At 45.9% G+C, this 27,647-nt stretch overlaps 1 protein-coding gene across 1 annotated transcript; it reads right to left on the minus strand.

Annotated features, from left to right (window-relative positions):
• Positions 1 to 7,393: 7,393 nt before the first annotated feature.
• Positions 7,394 to 25,677, minus strand: LOC310789479 (NLR family CARD domain-containing protein 3-like). Its single transcript, XM_083651125.1, has 7 exons — positions 25,609 to 25,677; positions 25,089 to 25,317; positions 20,487 to 22,284; positions 20,219 to 20,392; positions 17,423 to 17,596; positions 15,263 to 15,315; positions 7,394 to 8,145 (listed from the first exon to the last, which is right to left on the minus strand). Exons 1-7 carry the CDS (start codon positions 25,609 to 25,611, stop codon positions 7,601 to 7,603), a joined length of 2,976 nt encoding a protein of 991 aa, XP_083507251.1. The 5' UTR covers positions 25,612 to 25,677; the 3' UTR covers positions 7,394 to 7,600.
• Between the last annotated feature and the right edge of the window lie 1,970 nt (positions 25,678 to 27,647).

Genomic DNA, 27,647 nt, shown 5'->3' on the forward strand with positions numbered 1-27,647 from the left:
AAGTTAGATCAAGAAGGGCCCAGATGGAGCCTGAAAAGGTGTGTCTTTAGTCTTTTCCGAAAGATCCGCAGTGATTCAGCCGTCCTGACCGAAGGTGGAAGCTCGTTCCACCATTGAGGTGCCAGGGACGAGAACAGTCGAGATCGGGATGAGCGACTTTTGAGCCCCCGTAGCGAAGGAGGGGCAAGGCGACCTGCACTGGTGGAGGAGCGAAGGGAGCGCTGAGAGGTTTGGAACCTGACCATAGATTGCAGGTACAGGGGAGCTGACTGGTGTACTGCCCTGTAGGCCAGTACCAGTGTCTTGAATTTGATGCGGGCCGAGATGGGAAGCCAGTGGAGCTCCTGGAAGAGGGGAGTGACGTGAGATAATTTGGGTTGGTTGAATACCAGACGGGCTGCAGCGTTCTGAATGAGCTGAAGCGGTCGGATGTCGGTGGCAGGTAGGCCGGCCAGGAGCACGTTGCAGTAGTCCAGGCGGGAAGAGACAAGAGACTGGACCAGGATTTGAGTCGCTTCTCTTGTGAGAAAGGGATGGATTTTGCGGATGTTGTAGCGAGAGAACCTACAGGAGCGTGCTGTAGCAGCTATGTTGGCTGAGCAAGACAGCTGGTTGTCAAGGATCAAGACTCTATGACTGACCAATGGACAGAAGCTTGACTTCACTGGTTGAAATGAATTTGAGCCAAACCATGCACACAACTCATTTTAGATTTGATGAACAATTTGTTTCTACCTGTTGCTCTCTTGCATTTTGCAATTTGATCCTTCTGTAATCTGTTTTCAATTAATGTCAAACATTCCTGTTAGCTTTTACTTGTTTTATTCACTGTCAAACACTTCATATCTCTATCTGCAAAAGTGCTATAGAAATAAAACATAATTATTAATGTATTTATATTATTGCCAAACACCACTGTCTTTCTCACTAAGCATGCGGTGTAACTAAGTTTTCCCTCTTTGTGTCCCGCATAGGCCTGGTCACTGGAGTGGGTGGGGATTTAGACTGGTGTGAGCTACGGGCCCTCCCTACCTGCCTCTTCCTTCTCTATTTGCATGAGTGTGAGTGTGCCGTTGCAGTGTGCCTTGTTTAAGCACCCTTTGCACCAAGCACTTTAATTGTGTGTGTGTTTGTTGTACACGCTTGGTGTGGTAGGTACTTTTATTCTGAAGCTTTCTTGTATTTTATGCTATCCAGTCAATCCCTCTATTATTATATTATTATATTATTATTATATTATTATATTATTATTATATATATTATTATATATATCTATTTATGCTATCCAGTCAATCCCTCGCTCACTTTAGTTCCAATGCCCCTTGCTTTGACCATTCCCCCTTATTAGCTTGGACATTTAAAGGTGCATTTCCATGTTTTTGCAACTTAGCTGTTTTTAGCATTATGTTTGAATAAATCTGAATCATTTGGCATTTGCAACTAGTCTGAGCTTTTCTAATAAATAATACACACTTTGTACTTGGAAACCACGTCTCTGCTCCTCTCATTGGTCTTTCACCATTGTAACGAATCTGTATGGTTTATCTGTGGGCATTAAAGCCCTGGTATATCCTTGGGTGAAACTCCCTAGGTGGCGTTGTCAGTTATTTAGACCTGGTCACATTTGGGTACGGTGGCGCAGTTGGTAGCGCTGTCGCCTCACAGCTAGAAGGTCCTGAGTTCGATGCTCGCCTGGGACGCTGTGGGCGCTGGAGTTGTGACCCCCCCCATATCTTCAGTGCCTACTGCCCAGGTGGGCTATCTCGTCGAAAGGGCCTTTCTGTGTGGAGTTTGCATGTTCTCCCCGTACCCCCCAGGGGGTTCCTCCGTACATAACCCCCCACTAAAAACATGCAGAAGATCATCATCCGACCAGTGACGACAACATCTGAAGTTGCTCCAATGATGGTCCAATGATGATCCCCGGGCGCTGGAAAGAAAAAGCGACCACTGCTCCTGGCCTGCCCCCTGGAGGAAAGGACAAGCCTGGATGGGTCAAATGCAGAGGACATATTTCACCCGCCACCGTCAGCATGAGTGTGTGTTGTGGCCGCATGCATGTGTTGTAGTGTGTTCGTGTGACAATAAAGACGGGCTTCCGTCTGAAATCGTGTTTTCTTTTTACTTCTTGAGATGATATTTGACATGACATGATATGACTGAGGGAAGGCAGAAAGCAGCTTGATTAGTTGATGCAGTAGTAGCACTTCATTGCTACTGTGCAGCCTTTTTGCCCTGAATTATAAACTGAACACTCAGCACTTTGTATTGTTTTTATAACTTTGAATCATGCAGGGAAGTTTTGCTGATCGTGGCTCTTTAACAGCAACACTCTTCATATTCCTCGTCTGCTGACTTGCTTTGTCTTGAGTGTGAAGTCTTCAAACTAAATCATCAATTATAGATTTATTGGTTAAAATTAGACCTTTGCAGCTCGGACTCAGCAGGGAAATAAAACAGAATATGAGCACATCAAATATGAAATAGGCAATAAAGGTTCTTCAGTTGTCAGCAGCAGAGGGAGCCAGAGAGCTGTTAAAGAAGATGAGAGACTGTGATGCTGACAGACAGACATCACATAACTGCACACTTACGGCCGGGACACACATCTTGCATGTGCGTGGCGTGTGCGTGTGCGTGGCGTGCTTGCTGCGGCTGGCACGCCCGCGGCATCCACACAGGCAGCGTGGCTGCTGCGTGCAGCTGCTGCCCTGCTGCCTGTCTGCCAACTATCTTCCTATAGAGTTTACCTTTTATTAAATTTGCTATAAACAATACAATGATGATTTTAACTGAAGATCGCTTGGGCTCACTTCAGAATCGAGGCAGTATGATGTGTGTGTGTGTGTGTGTGTGTGTGTGTCTGTGTGTGTGTGGTGGGGAGGGGAGGAACGAAGCCACGTTGTAGCCTGTGGTTTTCAGAGGGCAGGAGAACTGCAGCTGTGAGCTCAGCTCATCCTCTCATCTCAAATCAAAACGAGCCTTGATTGGCTGTGGCTGTCCCTGTAAAATATAATTTTAATGTATTTTTGTGTCTGTTTGTGTAGAGACACGCGCGCGGTAAAAGGAAAAAATAGGCTTTGCTTCTATTCTCTAGATGACGCGCGTCTCACGCTCGCAAGACACGCGCTTGAGACGCGCGTCTGATGCCGGTGGTGTGGCTGCTGTAACCTGTTAACATGGGAACCGAAATGAAAACGCCACGCAGACGCACAGCACACGCAAGTTGTGTGTCCCGGCCGTTACTAATTTACTGTGTAGTCATGTTTTGTTACTTTAGTTTCCCTAATTAAGGTTTGTCTTTTAATTTAATTTAATCCAGAGCAGTGGTTCTCAATGTGGGGTCCAGGGGGACTGTGATGGAAAAATTGCTGCAATGCCCTGCTGATTCATCAATAATGAGATATCCGTTTTTAGTGTTCTAGGAGGTTTTTTATTCCACAATTATCTCTGCGCACAGAGGTCTCCTCCCGACTACATTTGTCATGAAAGAGCCCTGAATCATTGTTTACAACACATCATATACTGAAACCATGATACCTGCCCCCCACCGTGGAGGCCAGTGATTTTCCACTGCTCTCTAAAAGTTCCACCCTAGTAAGTTTCCATGACGTCAATAGTTAATCTGATGTTCACAAGACATAACATCTAGTCTATTCCCACAGACACTTACATGTTCTCTCTGTACAGCAATCTTCTGCAATGCTGAAGAACATAGCTCACAAAATACATCTTAGAAGGGCCATAATTAATAATCAATCAATCAATAAGCACTCAATCAATAATTTGCCATTACAGGACCACCAGGGGTCCTTGAGGGGGTTCCAGGTGGTCCCAAGCAAACTGATGAATTGTTAAATAAATGTAATTTCTAAGAAGTGAACACAAATAGATGTAGAAGAATGAGTGTTTTGATGACAGTTTCTCTGTTATCTCTACAATACAGACACACGTACATCAATGTGTCCAGTGAAACAACTGACTAGATCATTATACAAAAACAACATGCAGGAAACTTTGATTCCAACTGTGTATAGTTTACCACGCCCATTGTTATTGTCACATGATCCCACAGCTTCACTTCTCCCTCCCTAGAGAGCTCTCTCTCTCTCTCTCTCTCTCTCGCACGCACGCACGCACGCACGCACGCACGCACGCACGCACGCACGCACGCACGCACGCACACACACACACACACACACACACACACACACACACACACACACACACCTCCATATATGGCTCATTTCCACCACATTTTACAGCCCTGCACAGCCCGTCACCACTCGGCTCTACTTGTTTCAACTCGATGGACGTTTTGCTTCCACCGCTGGTCATCTGCCCCCGCCCACACCTGGTCGTCATAGCGACCGCATATCTGCCCTCTGCCCATATTCCGAAGTAGGCTATAACATAACCCATACACAGAACTTTTAAACTGTTTATGAAATACTGGTGCCTCTAAATGACCTACAGTGTACATGGGCAAATGTGACAATCGGCCAGGAGAATGGATATCACTTTGTTGTTAGTCAAAACTCACATGCGCTGCGCGAGGGACGGGCGCGAGGGACGGGGGTTGCGCTAGAGTGAAGCCTGTACCCCGGCGGCCTCACCAGGCAAGACCGCGGCTTCACCCGAGCCCCGCCTGCGGCCTAGCGGAGCGAAGGCAGCAACACAAAAGACTGATGGAAAAGCATAACAGAAGAGAAGGTAATCCCCACTAAACTGGTATGCAGCATTGCATTGACAGTCAGTAGGATAGACAGAGTAAACACGATTCTGCCTGGCCAATCAGTCGTCTACAATGTTTTCACGTCACCGTATGAACCCGGGTTCACAGAATAGAACCTTGACGAGGCAGGTACTAAAAGTAGCACGACTCGACCCCAATACAACCCGGGCTGTCCCCGTTTTTGATCGGTGGAATGAGACAAAAAAGCGAGACGAGCTGGCCGGGGCCGCGTTGATACCAGCGGTGGAAATGGGCCAATAGAGAGTCGCGCGCTGCATTCTGCCGAGTGTGGAAAAAAACAGTGGATGGACGAAACCACTTTGGCGAATATTGCGGGGGTGGGGGTTGTTAACAGCCTATCAGAATGCGGTTTGTGTGGTGGCCACGTGGGTCACTTGTAAATCTGACCAATCAACAACGACACAAGTTAGGCTCCTTGATATCAGAGCCATATAATAGAAGAGTTCCGACATCATTTTGGTCCTCTGCTGACACCACTCTCTTACTAGAGGACACTACTTGATATGAAACAGTTAGAGATGAGGTGTAGAGGGTCTGCTGTGCTGTGGCAACATGTTGGAAGTCAACTGAAATCATTTGACTCCTCAAATCATCAAACTAACAGTTTTTAACACAACAATCAGCAAATTAATCAGGATGATCATTTCAGCCACAGCTGCACACACACACACACACACACACACAGATGAACGCGCGCAGACGCACGCACGTGCACACACGCACGCGCGCGCACACGCACACACACACACACACACACACACACACACACACACATGTTTCGTATTAAATAATAGTGAAATAAGCAGAATGGGTCAGATTTGTTTAATGGCAGATGTTGATACTTATATGCACACTACACACTCATCTGAGCTCATATCAACAAGATATGATTTGATTTGAGGAACATTGTAATCACATGTTAAGTCAAAGTTATTAAAAAGTAAAAGTTATATAAAAAGTATAGAATAAAATGTTTGAAACCAACATGATCAAACAATGTGAATTTAACCTTAAAGGAGGACTTACCCCCTAGATATGTATTAGAACAGTGATTTGAAAATACCTATGGAAAAAACCAAGAAATGACATATGCTCTTGTCTATACTGGACTCTTTGGCTGTGTTGAAGTCCAGATTTTTTTTCGGAAATCGACGCCATTACAGTTTGCCTATTGCCTCAAAAATAATTTATTTGAGAGGGGCCATATCTGTATAAATATCAACAATTAGCCAACGCTGGTGGCCTGTATGGAAAGAGCTTTGCTCAAAATGGTTGAAAGTTATATCAATTTGGTAATTCAGTGGCGAACTAGAAATTTAATTATTTTTCTGCATGTAACTCTATGGCAGTGTGTTGAACTACGTTACGAGAGCAAAGTGGCATGGGCTCGTTACAGCAGCACACCGCACAATACGACAAACCCCCCGTTCTGGGGTAACACAATGCGAGATTTCTCTACGTCATTCCCTCGTCCAAGTTGCCATATAGTCCCTTTTTCATTTTAGTTTGGGGGCTTTTCGTGATTGTTGTTAAAAGTTGTGCAAAAGTTTTTTCCTCTCAGCGCAGTGCAGGCTGCCTGCGCCTCCTCCCTCCTGCCAGACCCCGGCTGGCGAAACAGCCTGTTGCATGCATGGGGCGCTTGTAACCTCACGGAGCAACAAACAAACAGACAGAAATAGCTGGTGTGCGATTTAGAGAATACAGCGTACAGGATTGAGGGAATCCCGCATCTGTTTGCGAAGGTGCGACTGGACAGGACGCTTTTCACAGACGGGCACAGTAGTCGGAGCGAGGCGAGTGTCTCTCAGGGCTACTCAGGGCAGAGCTGCAGATCTCTCCTTCTCCTCCGCGCATTCAGTCTGTCCAAAATCATTACCGATATAATCTCAGTAGGAGGGATGCAGGGAAATGATAGTAGCCGATGTGTTTAGAGAAGCTTTGTCACGTTGTCACGTCGTAGTATAGCGTTATATTTTACATGTGCGCTAAACTGCGACCATATTTGTTTGCGGAAATATCAGACTGCTCTCTCTACTCAGAGCACAGAGAGCTCTGCTCTGCTGCGCGCGCCCGCGGAGCTTGGAGCTAGTGCATGAGGTTTACAGTAGGACTCTCTCCCGCCTGGCTGGGCTGGAGACAGCTGCTTCCAACTCGGACTGATAATATATACATCATCATTCGAGCTTATTCAGGTAAGATATTAATAAAGTAGTGACACATTCAGCGGGAAACTAACTATAATTAAGACATGTGCCAACTTTGACAACGTTTGGTTCAGTATTTTAAGAGCAAACTTCAATAAGAATAGGCTTGGAGTTCTGAGGAGCCGAAAGGGTACAGAGGGGGTAGGGGAGTAATTATCTTGAAATCCCATAGTCTTTGGGGACAACCTGACGTCAGGTTGTACCAAATCTCCCATTCATTTGAGAGAAAAAAAAAGCAGTGTTGGACCCTAAGAGGGCGCTTATGCCAGATATGCTGCTGAAAAATGATACAAATGGTAAAATGGCAACAGTTTGGTGTCAAATGTGGAAATTCTGACCAGAATTCTTCACACATCACCCCCAAAGTCATATATATTGGTTAAAAGCTGAAAAAAAGTGTTTTGGAGGTAAGTCCTCCTTTAAATTGTTGGAAACATGAGAGATGTTTAGTTTGGTGACATGAATAAAATACAAACATAACAAAGGTCGAAAAGAAAGAGATTTTAACCTGTCAATCATCAACAACAGACTCTCAGGGGAACAATAACTCTGTGTGTGTGTGTGTGTGTGTGTGTGTGTTTGATCCTGTACAGAGTGAAGCATCATGTCAGCAGCTGTGTTTGGTCACAGTGTTTCTCTCTCACTCCGCTATCTGACACAGAGACACTGAGTCACCTTCATACCAGCCACTAAACCCAGGGTACAGAGGTTCAGTGAAGGTGGAGTTGAACGTGTGGAGATGAATCAGTTTGTCAGAGGAAACTGTGTAGAAGGACAGCGAGCCAGCAGGCCAGTCAAGATACACTGCGACTCTGTTAGAGACAGAGGAGGAGGGGAGAGGTATGACTGTGGGTCTGTTATGGTGCCGGGCAGTGTACCTGTTATCAGAGCAGCACAGACTCCAGGACTTCTCATTCCTTCCAAGTCTACAGTCATTACCCGCTCCTTTCCTGCTGATTCCTCTGTAAGTCACTCCTATATTAACCCCTCCTTTCCTCTCCACCTCCCAGTAACAGCGACCAGTCAGACCATCTCTACACAGCAGCTGAGGCCATGTGGTGTCAAATCTCTCTGGGTGATCAGGATATGGCTGCTCCTCTTTCACCATCGTCACCTTTCTGTTGCCTCTAGACAGGAGGAGCTCTCTGTGTGCTGTGTTTGGGTCCAGTGTGAGTTCACAGGCATCTGATGAGAGAACAAGACTCAATACAGAAACTATTTTGATTCTAATAGAGCTGTTTATTCTTTGTTGATTTATGAACACTTTGACCTTTACTTTCTTCACACTTTCATGGTGACACATTCTATCAGCCATCATCTTCATTCACAGCAGGACTGAACATTCTGCTTCAAGTCCAAACTCACTTCTCACTTCAACTTCAATCTGCCTTTTCTCATGAGTAGGAAGCACACGCACGCACAAAACACCAAATAACACCAGGGATGACTTCCCTCAGCAAGTCCTCGTTAAAAGTGCGTCCGAATGCATCAGCAACTTCACAGTGAGACTTGTGCGTTAATATGGAGTGGAGAGAAGTGTTGGGCGGAGATCTCGTGTTTTGGAGTGTGTATGGAGAGCTGTGTGTGTGTGTGTGTGTGTGTGTGTGTGTGTGTGTGTGTGTGTGTGTTTTGGAGTGTTGTATGCAGCCCAACGTTGCTATTTTACTATTTTCTGTGAGACTCCCCCCTGCCCGCTCCGGTTGGTGACGCGCTCTGCTCAAGATTCCATCGCCTACAGAGTTTTAAATATCAGACATGTTTGATTTGCCCCATTCACAATTAGGAAGAGCCCGAGAAGTCAACAGCAGTCTTTGAACCCCACACACACACACCCCCACACACACACAGACACCTCACCCCCCCACACACACACACACCTCACCCCCCACACACACACACCTCACCCCCCCCCACACACGCAGACACCTCACCCCCCCCACACACAGACACCTCACCCCCCCCCACACACACACACACACAGACACCTCACCCCCCCCCCCCACACACAGACACCTCACCCACCCCCCACACACACATACACCTCACCCCCCCACACACACACACACCTCACCCCCCACACACACAGACACCTCACCACCTCACCCCCGACACACACACACACACACACCTCACCCCCCCCCCCCACACACACAGACCTCACCCCCCCCCCACACACACACACACTACAGAGCTGCGCGGGCCTGAAATCTCGGCCCGAGCCCTCCCCGGCCCGTGACATGCAGGCCCGTGCCCGACCCGGCCTGGATGAGTCATGAAATTAATTGGCCCGAGCCCGTTGCGAGGCCCGACATCAATATCACGATATGACGACACATCTCTCTCTCCCTCTCTGTGCATGCTGCCGCGCCGCTGAACTCGTTGGTCCAAAACGTTGCTAGACTGTGTTGCCTATAGACAAACACTGCAGCTTTCTCTCTGTCTCTCTCTCCCCCTCTCACACACGCTACCGTGGCCTATCAAAATCCACACATATTGTCTCGAGAAAGAGAACGTTAGATCGTTTAATTGCCAACAGCAACAATGCCCACAAACTGAAACATTATGTCACTCAAGCATATCGAAATTAAAACAGCAGACTTACCGTTTAGCTGCATTGAATAACGTCACATTAGTGTCCTCACAATGTATGGTAGATGGGTTCGTTTTGAACAGGTTGACTAACGTCACGGTGAGGGTGTGTGTGTCTGTGTGTGTGTGGCTGGGCGAGTGTCTGACTGTGCAGTGTGCGCTCCTCCTCTTTGTCTGACTGCTCTGCTGTGTAAAATCAAGCGAGTAATACAACGTTATTTTATTTAATTATTGAAAAACGGCCCGACCCCGGCCCGGCCCGGACCTATTAATTAAAAAAAAAGAAAAAACGAGCCCGGCCTTGGCCCGTATTGGCAGGCCCGAGGGGCCCGCGAGGGTACCCTCGGGTTTGCAGCTCTCTAACACACACACACCTCACCCCCCACACACACAGACACCTCACCCCCCACCCCACACACACAGACACCTCACCCCCCACCCCACACACACAGACACCTCACCCCCCCCCCCCACACACACATACACCTCACCCCCCCCCACACACACACACCTCACCCCCCACACACACACACACCTCACCCCCCACACACACAGACACCTCACCCCCCCCCCCCACACACACACCTCACCCCCCCCACACACAGACACCTCACCCCCCCACACACACACACACCTCACCCCCCACACACACAGACACCTCACCTCCCCCCCCACACACAGACACCTCACCCCCCACACACACAGACACCTCACCACCTCACCCCCCACACACAGACACCTCACCCCCCCACACACACAGACAACTCACCCCCCCCACACACACACACACCTCACCCCCACACACATGCACAGACACCTCACCCCCCCCCCCCCCCCCCCACACACACACACACACACACAGACACCTCCCCCCCACACACATGCACAGACACCTCACCCCCTGACACACACAAGCCACTTTCACACACAGATCGCTCAATATTGCCATTCAGAAGGCCCGCAACGCCGCAGCCTCGCCACAGAAATTGTTTTCACACAGAGCCAAGCAGCACCGCCACATTCCCGTCCTGGGGTGTGCTTTCAGGTGACAGCCACCGCTCCCGGATTGAAATGAGCGAGGCATTTCCACCCAGCTCCTCTAGTAGCCCAAATTAATATTTTCACAGGTTAGTGTAGCCTACTGTATGATGAACGAATTCATTCAACAACAAGATCAAAGGATAAAACACAAAAGTGTTGTCCACATGCAGCATGGTAACACGGCTTTCAATATCCATCTGATCGACTTTATGGATGCACCATCATGTAGCCTATTAGGTACAAGGCTAATTCTCATCTTTTGGTTCCAGTTTTGTGTAAAGCAAATTATTCCCATTAAGTAGCCTAATTAGCGTCCGTACTCCGTTCTGAAAGACGACGCCCGCATATCAAACAGCTGCAGTCTGCATAACGTTCGTCGGGGGAATAGTATAGGCTATAAATGCACATGAATAGACTATTATAACGTTAGTAGTTTTTGTAAGGGAATGCACAACTGGCTAGCTAGACAGATTGCAGTTCTGGAGCTGGTTTCCAGAGGGAATATGCTCAGACCAACTCGCCACATACAGCTATGCACGCCTGAGATACGTCCTCTGAAGCTTATTACTATATACGTTAATTTTACCTACTAATGTCAACAACATCGTTTGAGCATAGAGCCTAACCTACTGTACTTACTCATAAGGCACGGAGCATTCCTTCTGGCGCCCCTGCAGTCATGATTGTATAGGCTACTGTTTTTTTACTTTCACGTATGCCTTTCTTGCTGCATGAGGTGGTTTCCCCTGTATTTATTTTATGAATGAGCTGACCATTCACACCGTTCCGTGTTGCCACTCCTATGCTTTCAGGTGGCGACGGGTTGAGGGTAATCCGGCGCTGAGACTAGGTCCACTGGCAGAACGAAAGGCGGAACACAATTATCCACCAACCCGCTTTCACAACTTTCACATCGGAGGTGCGGATCACATTTTCCGTATATTTTCAAGGCCGGTGTGAAAACGCACACACAGACACCTCACTCCCCCACACACACACACTTCACCCCCCCCGCCCCACACACACACACACACACACCTGAGGGACCTGAGGGTGTTAATATCCCTATAATATTCCTATAGGAGTTGACAGTGTGTCTGTGACCTGAGGGTGTTAATATCCCTATAATATTCCTATAGGAGTTGACAGTGTATCAGTGACCTGAGGGTGTTAATATACCTATAATATTCCTATAGGAGTTGACAGTGTATCAGTGGCCTCAGTGTGTTAATATCCCTATAATATTCCTATAGGGGTTGACAGTGTGTCTGTGGTGCTTAAAGCCCCATTCAGCAACCTTTCCAAGTTTTGCTATTGGGGAAACTGCGCCCTCTAGGTGCAATAGTATCGGTATTGACGCAGGCACAAAATGCTTAGTGCCAGGAGAGGCCTTTGGAGGGTGCTGTGTGACCAATAGAGGTGACGTTCTCCCTCTTAGAATACACTGGACCATCTTCAATGACTAAAAAGCTGTTATATTAAGGTGAAAAAGTTACTGATGGGGGTTTTAAAGCTACACTATGAATTGAAAATGGGGGACCCTGATGTAAACAAGACAAACGTCTTTCCCTGGTCTGCATCCCCTTGACAATTGTGTGTATTGAGCCGTACTGTATTGTACCCAATCTGCAATCTGTTAAATAAAGTTTTCATTCATTCATTCATTCATTCCCCTCCTGTCAGTTCCTCCTCCCTGTTTCACGTTGATGTTCTATGAAAACGTACATGTGCACGCACTGTAACAAAGAGCTTACATTGATAAGAACCAAAGCCTAATAGTTTGTTCCACTGCAACATAATGACTGGAGGCGCTGTTGTAAAAGAAGCAGAACAGTGTCTTCTTATCTATCTTGTCTTCAGTAAACTCTTTGTCTGCAATACAATGGAAGTGAGCGGCCATACTCTTTCTGGTCATATCTCAGTGAAAAACATTATTTGAGAAGCCAAAACATTGCTTATTGTCAACAAACCGGCCAACAGATATGAAAGCTGATGGGCTTTATGGAAAGAGCGTGACTCAAACCGGTTAAAAGTTATTATCGCACCATTTTGAGCCTGGTGAACTTAAGCCTCGTTTACACAGAGAGCCTGGAATATAATATGTGTAAAGAGGATCCACCATTAGGCTGCCTCTGCCCTTTGACACAGAACCAAGCAGCCCAGCCATATTTCTTTTGCTTTTAGACAACGTGCTTTTAGACAACGTGACTAGCATTTCAGCATGACGTTCTATCGTTGCCATGGAGATGTGAACTAGCCTATATTATATACCTGCTGCTGAGGGGAATGAACATATTGTGGGTGATCAGAGTGAATATCCTCACCTATGACTTACAGAGGGATTTATCAAATGCACACAAACAAGAAGAAAGAAAAAAGAAAAAACACTTTTGCAAGCTGCTGTGGGCGGGCATATTGGGAAAATAACAGCGATAGGTCCTCTGACAGATCAGGTCGTTAAGTTTATTATGTCCGAGGAGTCTATTTAACGAGCAACTTTCAATATTCATCTGATCGACTTTATGGATCACAGAGGCAGCAATGCATACAGGTAACACAAGGCTTTCCTCCCTTTGGTTCCAGTTTTTTGTAAAGCATATTCCCATGTTGTGAAGTAGCCTAATTAAGTCTGTTCTGAAAGTGTGTTGACTGGACGCCCGCGTGTCAAACAGCTGCAGTCTGCTTTTAATAACGTTGTCGGTATCGATGTCAATATAGACCACTTGGTTTCTCCTTTTAAAAGTTTGACTGTCTGGTTATGTCACTTTCAGAAGAGCAGAACTCGTCTCAGGCACGGTGGGTGACGCGAGGCGTACAGCTGCTCGAGTGAATATTCACCACACAGTTGGGATATAGGCTACTAAGAGCACACTGTGAATACTATAATGTTAGTTGTTTTTCATAAGGAAACGCACAACAGGCGAGACAGACTGCAGATATGCTTATTGCTTTGGTTAACTTATTTCTGATAGTAGAACTTCCATCTGGAGGTGGTTTTCCCTCAGTCCTCCTGTCACTTTCTTTAAATAAATAAGCAGATTCCTGTCTTCCTGCGGCTTAGCCTTTTAGACAGATGTTGATTGGGCGCTGATACTACCTCTGGTCACGGAACAAAAGGTGGAACAAAATGATACTACCTCTGGTCACAGAACAAAAGGTGGAACAAAATGATACTACCTCTGGTCACAGAACAAAAGGTGGAACAAAATGATACTACCTCTGGTCACAGAACAAAAGGTGGAACAAAATGATCCTCCACTCCACATTTATCACTTTTACACAGGAGGCGAGGCGTAATAATCCCACAACGATCATGGCTTTCACAGGCTGTGTAAAAGGTGCTTTAGTTAGCAAATGTAGCCAATGGGCTAACAGCTAGCTAATGCCAGAGGAGCTAACGCCAGCTATTTGCTGTAACACACTGTAATGTATTATCTGAATATCATACGTCACTCATCTGTCATCGCCCGTTTTTACCAACAGCTCATTTTTTTGGATTTTTTGCCCAAAATAAAGTTATTTGTCAACAAAATACACACCGGTGAACACTGTGGCTAATCAGCAGACCAGGGCAGAACCCAGCAACACATGAAATATCTACAATAAAATTTGGAGTGTGGACGTCCAACTGACGTCCGGCAGGTGGGCGTTGTACCATTTTTTCCCATTGGGTTGATGGATTAAACCCAGCCAAAATCAAGAAGAGAGAAGAGGAGTGATGTCATCAGACAGTTGTGATGGCTAAGTGGGTGGGCGGACCTAGAGATCTGATGTGATGTCATCAGACAGTTGTGATGGCTAAGTGGGTGGGCCTCAGTGATGTCATCAGTGACGTCATCAGACAGTTGAGATGGCTAAGTGGGTGGGTGGACCTAGTGCTCTGATGTGACCAATTAATCACCAAACGAGCAATTTGGCTAAGTGGAGGCTGGGTGGGTGGGTGGTATGTACGGAGGGCCTTCAAGGTTTTCGGATGAAAAGGAGAGGAGTGATGAAGAAGGAGAGGAAAGAGAGGAGAGGAAGGAGGAAGAGAGGAGATGAGGGGGTGGATGGAGATGGGGAGAAAAAGACAAGAAGTGTCAAAGTGGACAAAGGGAGAGAGAGTCTAGTCTTAAAAATGACAAAATACACTGGAGTATCTGTGATACTAGTCTCGCTGGCCAGCCTCGTCTCCCTTCCATCAGAGGAGTCTGGCGCCGCAGGTCTCCATAGTGGGATTGCGATGGGCGGCGCTTAGCGGCTCATCGCAATTTGCCGTTTTCAGCGTGTAGCAACGAGCTAGCGTGCAGTGAACATCTTTGGCCGCAACACAGGAGACGTGAGGTGATACAACAGTCGGCATTCTTTGCCGCTAGTCTTTTGAAGTTTTGGTGGTGTGTTGCAGCCTTAAGATATCCGCTGGAGAAAATAAAATCCATGCACAGACGTACCTCCTATAGGTCCACAAATTTCACATATATTTTTAAGCCCCGCCAGCAAACATTGTGTCTAAAAGTATTAATATTGAATGTCATATGTCCAATTTGCACGATTCAACACTGCATTTTCTGAGGGTCCCAGAAACGCGCTCGACAGCTTTGAAGTCGATCGGACGAACAGTTCTCAAGATGTGTGATAAACAGAGAACATACAGACAGACGGTCGTGCATTTATTAAGGAGATACACACTTACACTTTAACTTCCTCACTCTTGGTTTCAAACACTGGACTCCACCATGGTCCACACTGTGGGGCAAACAAAGTCAGACGAGAAAATTTTATTTGATGACAGAAACAAAACCTTCCCTATGAAGGGTTTTCCATATAAGGGACCGTTCGTTATTTAGAAAGGGGGGTCACTGGAGGGATTTGGTGTGCTCTGAAATAAAAAGCTGTGCCCCTTCCCTGATCAAAATATATTTTTCCTTGACCCTCCCCAAGTGATTTGAAAAATATGATTGACCCTCCCCAAACAATATTGTGGCGAGCTTGCGTGGAAGAATGCGGACTGACACAGATATCTTACTTTTAACCAAACATTTGCAGAAACTCCGGCCAGAGGTGATCAGTCTCAGTCGTGGTGGCTACATTGATAGTAAAACTAAACATTATCCTGGCCCCACAAACATTGCCATTACCACATAATGCAATCAAAACATGAGCACAACATCACTAAACCACGTTTTTAACTGTACAGTAACAAGCTTCCCACAAGAACATGAACTCCCATAATCCTTTGCGCTTCTTAGAGCAGAACTGTCACCAATCAGAGCGACCGCCTCCTCCGGTCGCTACATTCTGCTATTTTTGCTTGTGAAACCATCTTCAGTCTGTGTATATCAATATTTGTGTTTAAATAGGCTAGCAGTCAATGACTGATGGAAAAAAGTTAGCCGGTTCTATTATTGTGGCGGACTCTCCACTCTCTGTCCCCCCTCTCTCTCTCTCACTCCCACAGCAGACAGGCACAAAGCCACACATGTAAAATCTCCCAGGATGCATTGAGCTACATTTCGATAACAAATAGCATCCAAATTAGCCTAAATAGATAGAAAGGTAGATAGAAATAATGTTAACACAACATGCAATTGTAGAACATTTCAATATTGGACAAAATAAAATCTCGAAATCAAAACACAACCCTATGTGAAACATATATGTCATCCTGGTGGTATAAATATCCCTTGCAGACTTAACGTAATTTAGGAGATGAGTGAGCTAACTCGGTTGTACTGTGATTTCCTGAGTGAGCCGCCACGATAGAGCCCATATATATTTTGTGATGCCATGTCTGTTTGTTTGCTCGACTTTTCGTGCTGGAAATGTACTTCCATATTGTGGCACCTAGAGACCACAGCCACAGGCTCCAACGCCGTTAAGGCACACACACCAAGAAGCAGCTTAATATTAAAATAGGAATCTTTATTATCGACAAAAATATATATATATGTTTTAATTAAAACAGCTCATAGCATCACAGCACAGGTTGGTTGACACTTGTTACATATCACCACGTCATGATAGCAGCAGCAACAATAATTACGTGCTCCCGCAGGATGGTGGTCTTACACAGTAAGTTATACAATCAAATCAAACTAATGTATCACAATGACGAAATAAACCATAACCAGCCAAGGCAGTGGCTCACTAGCAGCTACACAGCCGATCCCCTGCTCGGATCCCCCCCACTGCGCACACAGTGCTCACGCACGCTCAAGAAGCCCCTTGCACGGGTGGTCCGCCATGCAGCATATCACACACGTTTGTGGTCGGCCACTCGTTTACGAAAGACACCTCCTCAACACTGGGGCTCGCGCTCCCGAAAGAAAGCAGCAACAGCACACCAGCCTGTCGCAGCCTCGCTGGTATGAACGTATAGGTTACCCCAGCGGTGCGTACAAGACCCCAGCCCTCCGTCGAGGCAAACAGAGCCCAGCAGCCGTGGAATCACCAGAAAAGCGCCACTGATTCGCCAGATATTGTACACGCCTACTGTCTGGATAGGCCAAGCACAAAGATCGACAGATAAGACCGCCAAAGAGAAACAATGCACCGGGACATACCAAACAGTTTGGACAGGAGGGGTGTAAATGAAGCAACTCAGTAGTTGTTGAAGTCCGAAAAGCAAACATTACACACAAACAAAAAGTTTATATATTTTTATCTAATCAAAATTGTATACCCCTCCCCTGGACTCAAATTAAAGAGAGTGTACCCTCCCTCAAACTAAATTTAAAACAAGATTACCCTCCCCTATTTTCCTCCAGTGGCCCCTTCCCTAAATAACGATAACGATAATATGGAAGGGGTCACTGGAGGAAATAGGGGAGGGTGATGCTTTTTAAATATATACCTGAGAGAGTCCAGTCTCCAGTGTGGATCCTCCAGTCCAGCAGAGAGCAGCTCCACTCCTGGGCCTCCTGGATGATTGTAGCTCAGGTCCAGCTCTCTCAGATGGGAGGGGTTCGAGCTCAGAGCTGAGGCCAGAGAAGCACAGCCTTCCTCTGTGAGCTGACAGCCTGACAAACTGCACACACAGACAGACAGACAGACAGACAGACAGACAGACAGACAGACAGACACACACACACACACACACACACACACACACACACACACAAATCAAGACATGTTAAATTTGATTAGTAACCTACTGTGAAATGAGTTGTGATAATGCCGTCAAACTCTAGCAAACGGTTACTGCCACATACAGTTGGCTAGTCAGCTCTGTGGTTATTTGCTCCAGTTTGAGAGTTCCCTACTCACTGTCTGACAGAATATTAGAAGTCCTTTCTGCTTTTTCAGGTTTCAACAACTGAGGCAGCACAGAGAGGAAAGAATGAAATGCCCTCATGGAAAGTCATTCACAAGGGCTATGAAGGGCTAAATGTTTGTCTCACACCTGGTTTTAAAAATACATGGACAAAGAAAATCATCCACAGGTGTTTGTCTGTCCATAGTAATCTGTATGTAAAGCAGGATAACATTCTTAACAAACATTGTTGTTGGCAGTTGTTGGGGAATGTTTGATTGGTGTGCTATGGGCTAAAGGTTTACAGGTCTTCACAGGTCCAAAATGACAGACCCAGACCCTAATGGACCTGGGAAACTTGTGCCCGAACACGGATTGGACCCGTCTATTATTAGAAACCTGAGACCGAGACCCGGACAGAACCGATAAATGTCAGACCTGGACCCGTATAGAACCAAGCATACCGGACCCGTACAGAACCAAGAAATACTGAGGAAGAGACTAGCGGTGCCAACATCAAAGTTGCTCGCTAATTGCTATTACAAGTTGTATAAATGAAACTTTGTGCATCTGCTTTCCTAACGTTAAAGTCCCTGGAAACCAGAAATATTTCTTTATTATTTAGCATTTTGAGTTAATCACATCACAGGACCCTATGTTAATAAGCCACCAGCCAAATTTGAACGATGATGAACGTCGCAAAGTATATAAATTTAGGTTTGACAGCCATGGCAAAACTCATGAGATTTCATTATTTTTTAGAGTGTATTTTCTCCCGCGGAATGTGTGGGCGTGTCCCATCTACAGCAGGGAAATTTCTGTCTCTCGGAGAGCGCGAGAGAGAGGGGGGAGGGAAACGGAGAAAGAAAGAAAGAGAGATGAGTGCACACACCGTGTGTGTGTGTGTGTGTGTGTGTGTGTGTGTGTGTGTGTGTGTTCGCGCGTTGCTCCGCGGCTCTGTCTCTCTCTCTCTCTCTCGGGACTAGAGAGAGAGAGAGAGAGAGAGAGAGAGAGAGAGAGAGAGAGAGAGAGAGGCACATGGCCTGAAACCCGACACCTTGCTAATCTCACAAGCATAGCGCTTGGCAGACGGCACACAAGCACAGTGTGGGAGGGAGACGGACAGCGAGGGAGCGCTGTCACTGGGGGCAAAGAACGGACTTGCCATAGGTGGGTGCGGATTGCGCGCGTGTACAAAGGTTATATAGAGCTTATGACGTCATAAGCTCCTGCGTTTTAGCACCTCGCGCACTGCTGTCTTCAATGAGGAAGTACTTTTTAGAATCTTGTAGAAAAGTGGCGATTTTAAGGCTTTGGGTTGAAAGTAAAGTATAATAATTTCGGAGGCACAAAATTACTAACATAAGACCCTAAATAACATAGTTAGAACGTTTTTGTGGATTTTGGTTTCCAGGGACTTTAATGTGTTCTCCCCTGGTTGCTCATGCCAGACACTGCAGTACAGACACTGCCTGACCGTGACGTAATGCATAATCCATTCAATGATCCTTACCAATAAAGATTGTAATGCTAATAAAAAATAAATCCATGTTTTCTGTTATCCTTCTTGCTGATTGAAAAGCCATGGCTAACGTTAAAGAGATACGCCAACATCTTCACTTCACTGTGCATGCATTAGAAAGCACGTTTCACTCCTCAGTCCTCACTGCAAACATTAGTTAGATAGCACTACAATGGCAGTCTATGGCACCGCCATTCAGTCACCCAAAATACACATTCTAACAGCACCAGAAACACTCACATGTATATGTTGTGACTTGTGTACTCACCACGTGATGAAATAATAATAAGTTAATAAAAGTTAACAATAAATAATACTTAAATAAATAATAAGTTACAGGAAACAGTGATTTTTAAAGTAAATTAGTAAGTATGTGTGTAGTGCGAAATATGTGTGCGCGTGCGCACAAATGCGCCTCAGGCAAATAAGGAAATCATTTTCGTTGAAGAGGGAACCCTCTTGCTAGTTATTCTCGCTATGGATTTACTTGCAGTTTGTGACAACAAAGACTCACATGCGGCGCGCACTGTGTTTTCATATGTTTCTCGTCGACCCGTGATTCTCAGTGCTGATCACGGGTCTTCTTGGATTCACTCGGGTATTACACATAATGATAAACCGACCTGGGACCCGTGGTGATAGAATCGGACCGGACCCGGACCCTAATTGACCATAATAAATATGGACCCGGACCCGTACAGGTCTCGGGTCGGGTCCTAGGGTCCGAGTAGACCCGTGAAGACCTCTCCATGTCGAATCTGACCAAACATCTCCAAACAATGACAAACAGCAATGGCACACCAAACAAACATCTGTTTGTCTGTGTTTGTTGGAGAATGTTTGATTGGTGTACCATGGGCTTAAGGGATACTGACCTGAGACTCTCCAGTCTACAGTGTGGACTCTCCAGTCCAGCAGAGAGCAGCTTCACTGCTGTATCTTGCAAGTCGTTGTTACTCAGGTCCAGCTCTCTCAGACTAGAGGACTGGGAGCTAAGAACTGAGGCCAGAGCTTCACAGCTTTTCTCTGACAGCTTACAGCCACTCAGCCTGGAGAAGAATTTGCCATGAACAAGAAGTTTGAAAATAGTTTTTCTGTATATTGCATTTCATATTGAAGACATCAAATTATGCATGCACCTACAGAGATTTATTGGAGGCTTTGACCAGCGGCAGCAGCCTCAGAAGAGCCTCCTCTGAAGCAGAGTATTTCTTCAGCTCAAACACATCGAGCTCTTCTTCTGATGACAGTAAGATGAAGACCAAAGCTGACCACTGAGCAGCGGAGAGTCTGGCTGTGGAGAGACTTCCTGAACTCAGATGCTGTTGGATTTCCTCCACTAGAGAACGGTCATTCAGCTCATTCAGACAGTGGAACAGATTTATGCTTTTCTCTGGAGAGGGATTCTTCTTGATCTTCTCCTTGATGTACTGGACTGTTTTCTGATTGGTCTCGGACTTACTTCCTGTCTGTGTCAGCAGGCCTCTTAGGAGAGTCCGATTGTTCTCTAGTGAAAGACCCAGGAGGAAGCGGAGGAACAAGTCCAGGTGTCCATTTGGACTCTGTAAGGCCTTGTGCACAGCACTCTGGTAGAGGTGTGTTAGTTTAGAGTTGTCTCTTGATAGTGTAGACCACCAGGATGTTGATTGACTTTCTGACAGTAGATTGACACCACTGTTGATGAAGGACAGGAAGACATAAACTGCAGCCAGAAACTCCTGAATGCTCAGATGGACAAAGCAGAACACTGTGTCCTCGTTCAGCCCACGCTCCTCTTTAAAGATCTGTGTGAACACTCCTGAGTACACTGCGGCTGCTCTGATATCAATGCCACACTTTGTCAGGTCAGCTTCATAGAAGATCAGGTTGCCTCTCTCTAGCTGCTCAAATGCCAGTTTTCCCAGAGAGAGAATCATCTCCCTGCTCTCTGTATTCCACATTGGATCTTTGTCAGCTCTCCCATGATACTTGACATCCGCCTGTTTGGACTGAACCAGCAGGAAGTGGATGTACATCTCAGTCAGGGTCTTGGGCATGTCTGTTCTCTCTCTGGTTTTCAACACAAGCTCCAGAACTGTAGCAGTGATCCAACAAAACACTGGTATGTGGCACATGATGTGGAGGGTTCGTGAAGTCTTGATGTGGGAGATGATTCTGCTGGCCTGCTCCTTATCTATGAATCTCTTCCTGAAGTACTCATCCTTCTGTGAGTCAGTGAAGCCTCTTACCTCTGTTACCATGTCAATGCACTCAGGAGGGACCTGCTTGGCTGCTGCCGGTCGTGTGGTCATCCAGAGGCGAGCAGTGGGAAGCAGTTTCCCCTTGATGAGGTTTGTCAGCAGCACGTCCACTGAGGTTGACTCTGTAACATCAGTCACAATCCTGTTGTTCTGGAAGTCCAGAGGAAGTCGACACTCATCCAGACCGTCAAAGATGAACACAACTTGCAACTTGTCAAATCTGAAGATTCCTTTGGTCTCAGGAAAGAAGTGATGAATAAGTTTCACCAAACTGTACTTTTTCCCTTTCAGCAGATTCAGCTGTCGGAAAGTGAATGGAAATGTGAACTGTATATCCTGGTTGGCTTTGTCTTCAGCCCAGTCCAGAGTGAACTTCTGCGTTAAGACTGTTTTCCCAATGCCAGCCACTCCCTTTGTCATCAATGTTCTGGTTGGTTCATCTCTTCCAGTTAAGGGTTTAAAGATGTCTTCACTTTTGATTCTTGTTTCCGGTCTCACTGGTTTCCTGGATGCTGCTTCAATCTGTCTGACCTCATGTTCATCATTGACCTCTCCACTCCCTCCCTCTGTGAGGTAATGCTCTGTGTACGTCTGATTCAGAATTGTTGGGTTTCCTGCTTTAGCAATCCCCTCAAACAGACACTGGAACTTCTCCTTCAGACTGGATTTGTGATTACGTTGGCACACTGCAGCAAGAGTTTCTGAAAGTACAAATTACATCAATCAGTGGATGTTGCTGTAAATATGAGAAGTTTAAATATTAATCTGTGAATGCATACTTTTCCTAACCCCATGGCATCTATTCTGCTCATCACTGGTGGACAAACAGGTCCTGACTGTGTGTGCTACCCAATGTGAAATGCATCTGTGGTGGCATTTGTTCTTAAATAATACTGTGTGCAGCATTATACACCCAATAAATCAATGATTTTAGCTGATGATTCATGAGGATTGTGCATATTACTTTGCAATCTGGAATTGAATCGATCTTTCATGAGAAATGTCTACATTTAGCTATATCATATATCTCCCATTATCCCACCAGGCCTAAAAAAAATGTGTTCGGTTCCGGTTTTCGACCGACCATGTCAATTTACGTGTGACCCAAATTTATTTTATGAGCATGTTGATTTGACGGTGGCGCTAAGGGCCGGGGTTTGCCACTGTGCGAAGGTGCTTTTCGCTACGGATACTTTAAAATGAAAATTGCAGGGAGCATGACAGACATGTGCTTTGTGTCGCTTCTCTGCCTATGCAGCACTAGCGTGCCAACCAAAATTGTGAGATTGGGGTTAAAATAATTTGAAAACGTGCTTCAGGAAGTTAAACAGTGCCCTTGTATATTCGTATTAGCAGCCGGCAAAGTGGACAGAGCTGACAAATGGACGGATATCGCCAGCGATGTGGTGTCGACCCCCACTCAGCAGCTTGTGGCTCATTTCCACCACATATAACAGCACAGTACAGCTCTACTCGACCTGGTCTTACTCGTCTCTACTTGATATAGACTCTGTTTCCATAGCAAGTTTACTCACCTCCGCCCACACCTGGTCGTCATAGCAACCGCATATCTGCCCTCTGCCCATAGCCCAAGTAGGCTATAACATATAATGTTAAAATTAAATCCATACACGGAACTTTTCAACTGGAATACTGGTGCCTCTAAATGACCTACACCACAGTGTACATGGGCAAATGTGACAATCGGCCAGGAGAATGGATATCACTTTGTTGTTACTGAAACGCACATGCATGCACTGCGCGGGGGACGGGAGTCACGCTACGGGGAGAAGTGAAGCCACTTCCCCGGTGGCAACTCACCAGGCAAGACCGCAGCTTCGCTAAACCCCTGCCTCCGGCCTAGCGGAGCTGACGTTACACACAAATCAAAGGGCTTCCCGAGGAGCTGACTTTTTCTCTCTCAAAACAATTGAAAACCACCGTCATGTTAAAGCTGAACAAGGAGATCGATTTTATTTCATCAGAGCCGAAGGCAGCAACACAAAAGACTGATGGAAATATGGTTCGCTCGTCAGTGGCGTCATGGCTTTATTTCAATTCAGGTATTTAGCACTGAAGTGCACGGCAGAGCTAGAACCTGTGCCCTCGACGGCTCAAAGTATTTAAAATCAGCACGTTTTAATAACATTGCAGCATTCATATTGACTTAAATATTTTGTTCATATAAAAACGTGTGTAGAGCACAGTGGTAGAGTACATGTAGGCTATGTTATGAAAAAAGTATCCATCGCTGGTGTAATTTTAAGGAAAAAAAATATATATATATATTTCCTATCTATCCCTTGCTGCCACTGGAAAAAAATAAAATAAAAAATAAAATAAATTCCCTACCGACCCATCACTAGGGATGGGAATTGATAAGATTTTAGCGATTCCGATTCCATTTTCGATTCTGCTTATCGATCCGATTCCTTATCGATTCTCTTATCGATTCTCATTGGGCAAGGAAAAAAAAAGGAGAGTACAAACGGGTTTATTAACATTAATTTTCTTTTATATTATTATCATTATAATTATGTATTCTTATTCAGCTCTGAGATCAGATTGCTCTTTTCAATCCCATACCAAGCAGGGATCAGTGTGTCTGTTAAACTGGCTTTGTTTGGGGGTTTGTATTTTGGGTTGAGCATCTTTGTCATCTCCCTATAGAAAATATATAGTGGGAATGAATGAAACAGAACTAGTGGTTAGAATGACAACATGCAACTTTGACATTTTACTTTAGCTGGCATGTCAGACAAACTAGTCACTGCTCGGTGACATTCGTTTACCCTCGCCTCGTCATTTTACTCTTCCCTGCCTGGGTGAATGGAGGGGCTAGAGGTGCACAAGAAGTACTCGCTGCAGCCTCTGACCCAGAGCGACTACCAGCCTCTGAACCAGTCTGACTCTGAACGTCATCATCCTCTAAATTAAATGGATGGAAATGGAGTATTGGTGAAATCTGGTTTACGCAATGAAACAAATGGCACAAACAATAAACACACAATAGACAGGGTCTGAAGGAGCGCTGCTGTTAGCCGCGCTGCTGTTAGCCACGTTATCGTCACTCCGTGGCACATCAGAAACGTGACATTCCTCCAAAATTATTGCATGCTGTGTGGACAAATGTTTCTGCATATTGCTAGTATTTCCCCCCTTTGACGAAATAGAGGTTTTGCAAGCATTGCAAGTGGCACTGTGGTCATCGTTTTGCTTCTGCCTAGACGCCATGGTGGCTGCGGTCTAAACAAAACAAGGCTGCGTTGCGTGAGTGTCGCAGCGTGTGACGTCATCGCACATGGAATCGATTGTGGAATCGTTCAGGACGTTGGCTAACGATTCCAAGGAATTGATCCACTGGGACCCGGTTCTCAACAAGAACCGGTTCTCGATTCCCATCCCTACCCATCACCTCAACTGACAACCAACAGGAACCAAACTTTATTTGTTTTTAGGCCCCACTTCCCCTCTCCATCATGTTAACGCTGTTAAAGCCTCTTACTGCTGTACAGAGAGTCAGCCAGCTCCTCCTGCTTCAATCTCCTCAGGAAGAGCAGTGTGATGTTTAGAAAAGCCTCTGTGCTGCTCCTCCTCTGCTCTTCCTCCTCACTGTCCACCGCCTCCTCCTCCTCCCTCTGGCTCTCTAAGCATTCTGAGTAATCTGGACTCAGAACCCTCTGGAATCTCTTCAGCTCCTTCTTCACAAAGGTGACAATGTTCTCCTCAAGCAGCTGCAACACAATAATATTTGAATTAAACATTCTGACAAAAAATAATACTGTAATATCATCAGATCCACTAGTCTAAAGAGTGCAGCTTGAAGACATCATCAAACACCAATCTTCATTTTACGAGGCAAGAAGTTAGGTAAGAACAAATTATCTACAATAACGACCAGGAAGTAGGCAAAATACCTCCTGATGGAACAGGGTTTGTGGAGAAACAACAACAACAACACACTGTTGTAATAACTTGTTTTGTATTTGAGTAGCTGCAGTAAAATGTGTTGTACATTTACACACCATAAATATGGAGTCTAGGTCTGTTTGAAGCTCCTGGACAGACTGACCACTGGGAACCTCTGACCTCTCCTGGTGGACTCTGGAGAACACATGAAGTATTAGGTCATGTAATGTCACACACACACACACACACACACACGCACACACACACACACACACACACACACACACACACACACACACACACACACACACACACACACACACACACACACACAGTGAAGTACACTGTAAATTAGGGATGCACTATATGGATACGATAACCGATAAATATCTGCTCCCCCTGGTCGATAACTGATACAATAACCGGTAATTATTTCACATTTTTGTATTTAAAGAAATAAGTTCTTAACCTGTATTTTATGCACACCTGGGGTAACAAAAGAAGACAAAAGGCAGATGTGTTGAGCAAAGATGCATGATTTAATAGACTATTCCATAGCTCTGACCTAACCAAATCAGAAGCCCCTTTCAGACATGCCTTGGAACTCTGCAGTTACCCTGAGGGGACCCGGGTGGCGGTGTTTGTATGAACTAGCCAGGATGGAAAAGCCTCGCTCCAAGTCTTCCGGCTATGGGCAGAAGACCCGGAAACCAAAGTGCTGTCGGAAACCAAAGTGCTGTGCTCCAGGAATAATATTCTGCAACATGGGCGACACGAGTAACTAGCGTTAGCTAAAAACAAACGCTTTGTTTGGTATGTCCACGCTTCTTATTTTTTCTCTAGCTCGGAGCGACTGCCTACTGTTGCATTTCTGTGGGGGGACGAGAACACTGCAGCACAGGCCACCGGAAGACGGGGGCGGGTCTTCTTCTGTCTTCCTGCCTGTAGTAACACATACTCTCTCCCCTGGTGACGCAAGGTTATGTATGAACACAATTTGCAGAGCTATGCGCGCTCCCGAGACCCTCCTACGACGACCCGCCTCTGATACCAGACCGTATCGTATCAGGGGCGAATCGGTCCCCCTCCCCTCCAGAGTGCTGTGTACTAAGCGAGTGGGAGGAGGCAGGGGGAGGAGGCGGAGCAAGAGAGAGACAGCCAACGTGACAGATTATTATTATTCTATAAATAGTCGATGTGAATGAGCGAGTGAGCAAACATGCAGTTTCAGTTTTTCCAAATGAAGCTGGAGTTGCTCCGTGTGTCAGCCAACAGGCTGCTTGATTGAAACGCTGGGTTTGATCTATTTCTGCAAAGCAGCACACACCACCTTCAAAATATTTTGGACGCGAGGGTCCTCCTGCTTCCCAGTATTGGACATCGCTAGGTAGGATATCTGGATCTGGTTGCGTTCATTTATCGGCTAAAATGTCATTATAATAAATAATAACGCAAAATGGCCATATCAGATGATAATTTATCGGCCCGTTAAATATCGTGCATCCCTGCTGTAAATGCTGCTATGATTATTGGATGTGATGTTTTGAAAGAATAAACTAAATCAACAGAGTATCATGACTTCTTTCCCCTGTTCAGTAGAATCAAATAAACTCATCTGTTTTCAGTTCTTACCTTTGCTCAGTAGGCTGCTGTCCATCTTTGAAATTCATAGGGTGACGCACAGACCAGTCACTCTTCATGGACACACAGCTGGGTACAGGGGAGTCTGCTCTCTCCTGCTGGATCCTGCTAAGGATTGATAAAACAGGGTGGTGGCAGTAAACATGTTAGAGAAGCAGGGTTTTGACCAGTAGGTTGCTGGTTTGAATCCCAGTACCAACTTTGAAAGTCAGGGTGAATATGTAGTCTCGCTGGCCAGCCTCCCCTCCCTACCGTGAGAAGAATCTGGCGGCGCAGGTCTCCATTGTGGGATTGCGATGGGCGGCGCTTGGAAAATAGTTTCCAACAATCCAACTTGCCATTTTCAGCATGTAGCAACAAGCTAGCATGTAGGTTTCTGCAATTAGCTTGCTAGCTACTTAGCGTTGTTGTTTTCACTGAGGCGGCAGGGCACTGTTTACAGCGACACATGGAGGAGCGAGCAGAAGCCGCTCTGATTGACATGCTCGGAGCCAATGACAGAGCTTGTAATAAG

This window comes from Poromitra crassiceps, assembly GCF_964638095.1.
Source record: "Poromitra crassiceps genome assembly, chromosome: 14".
NCBI classification, from domain to species: Eukaryota; Metazoa; Chordata; class Actinopteri; order Beryciformes; family Melamphaidae; genus Poromitra; species Poromitra crassiceps.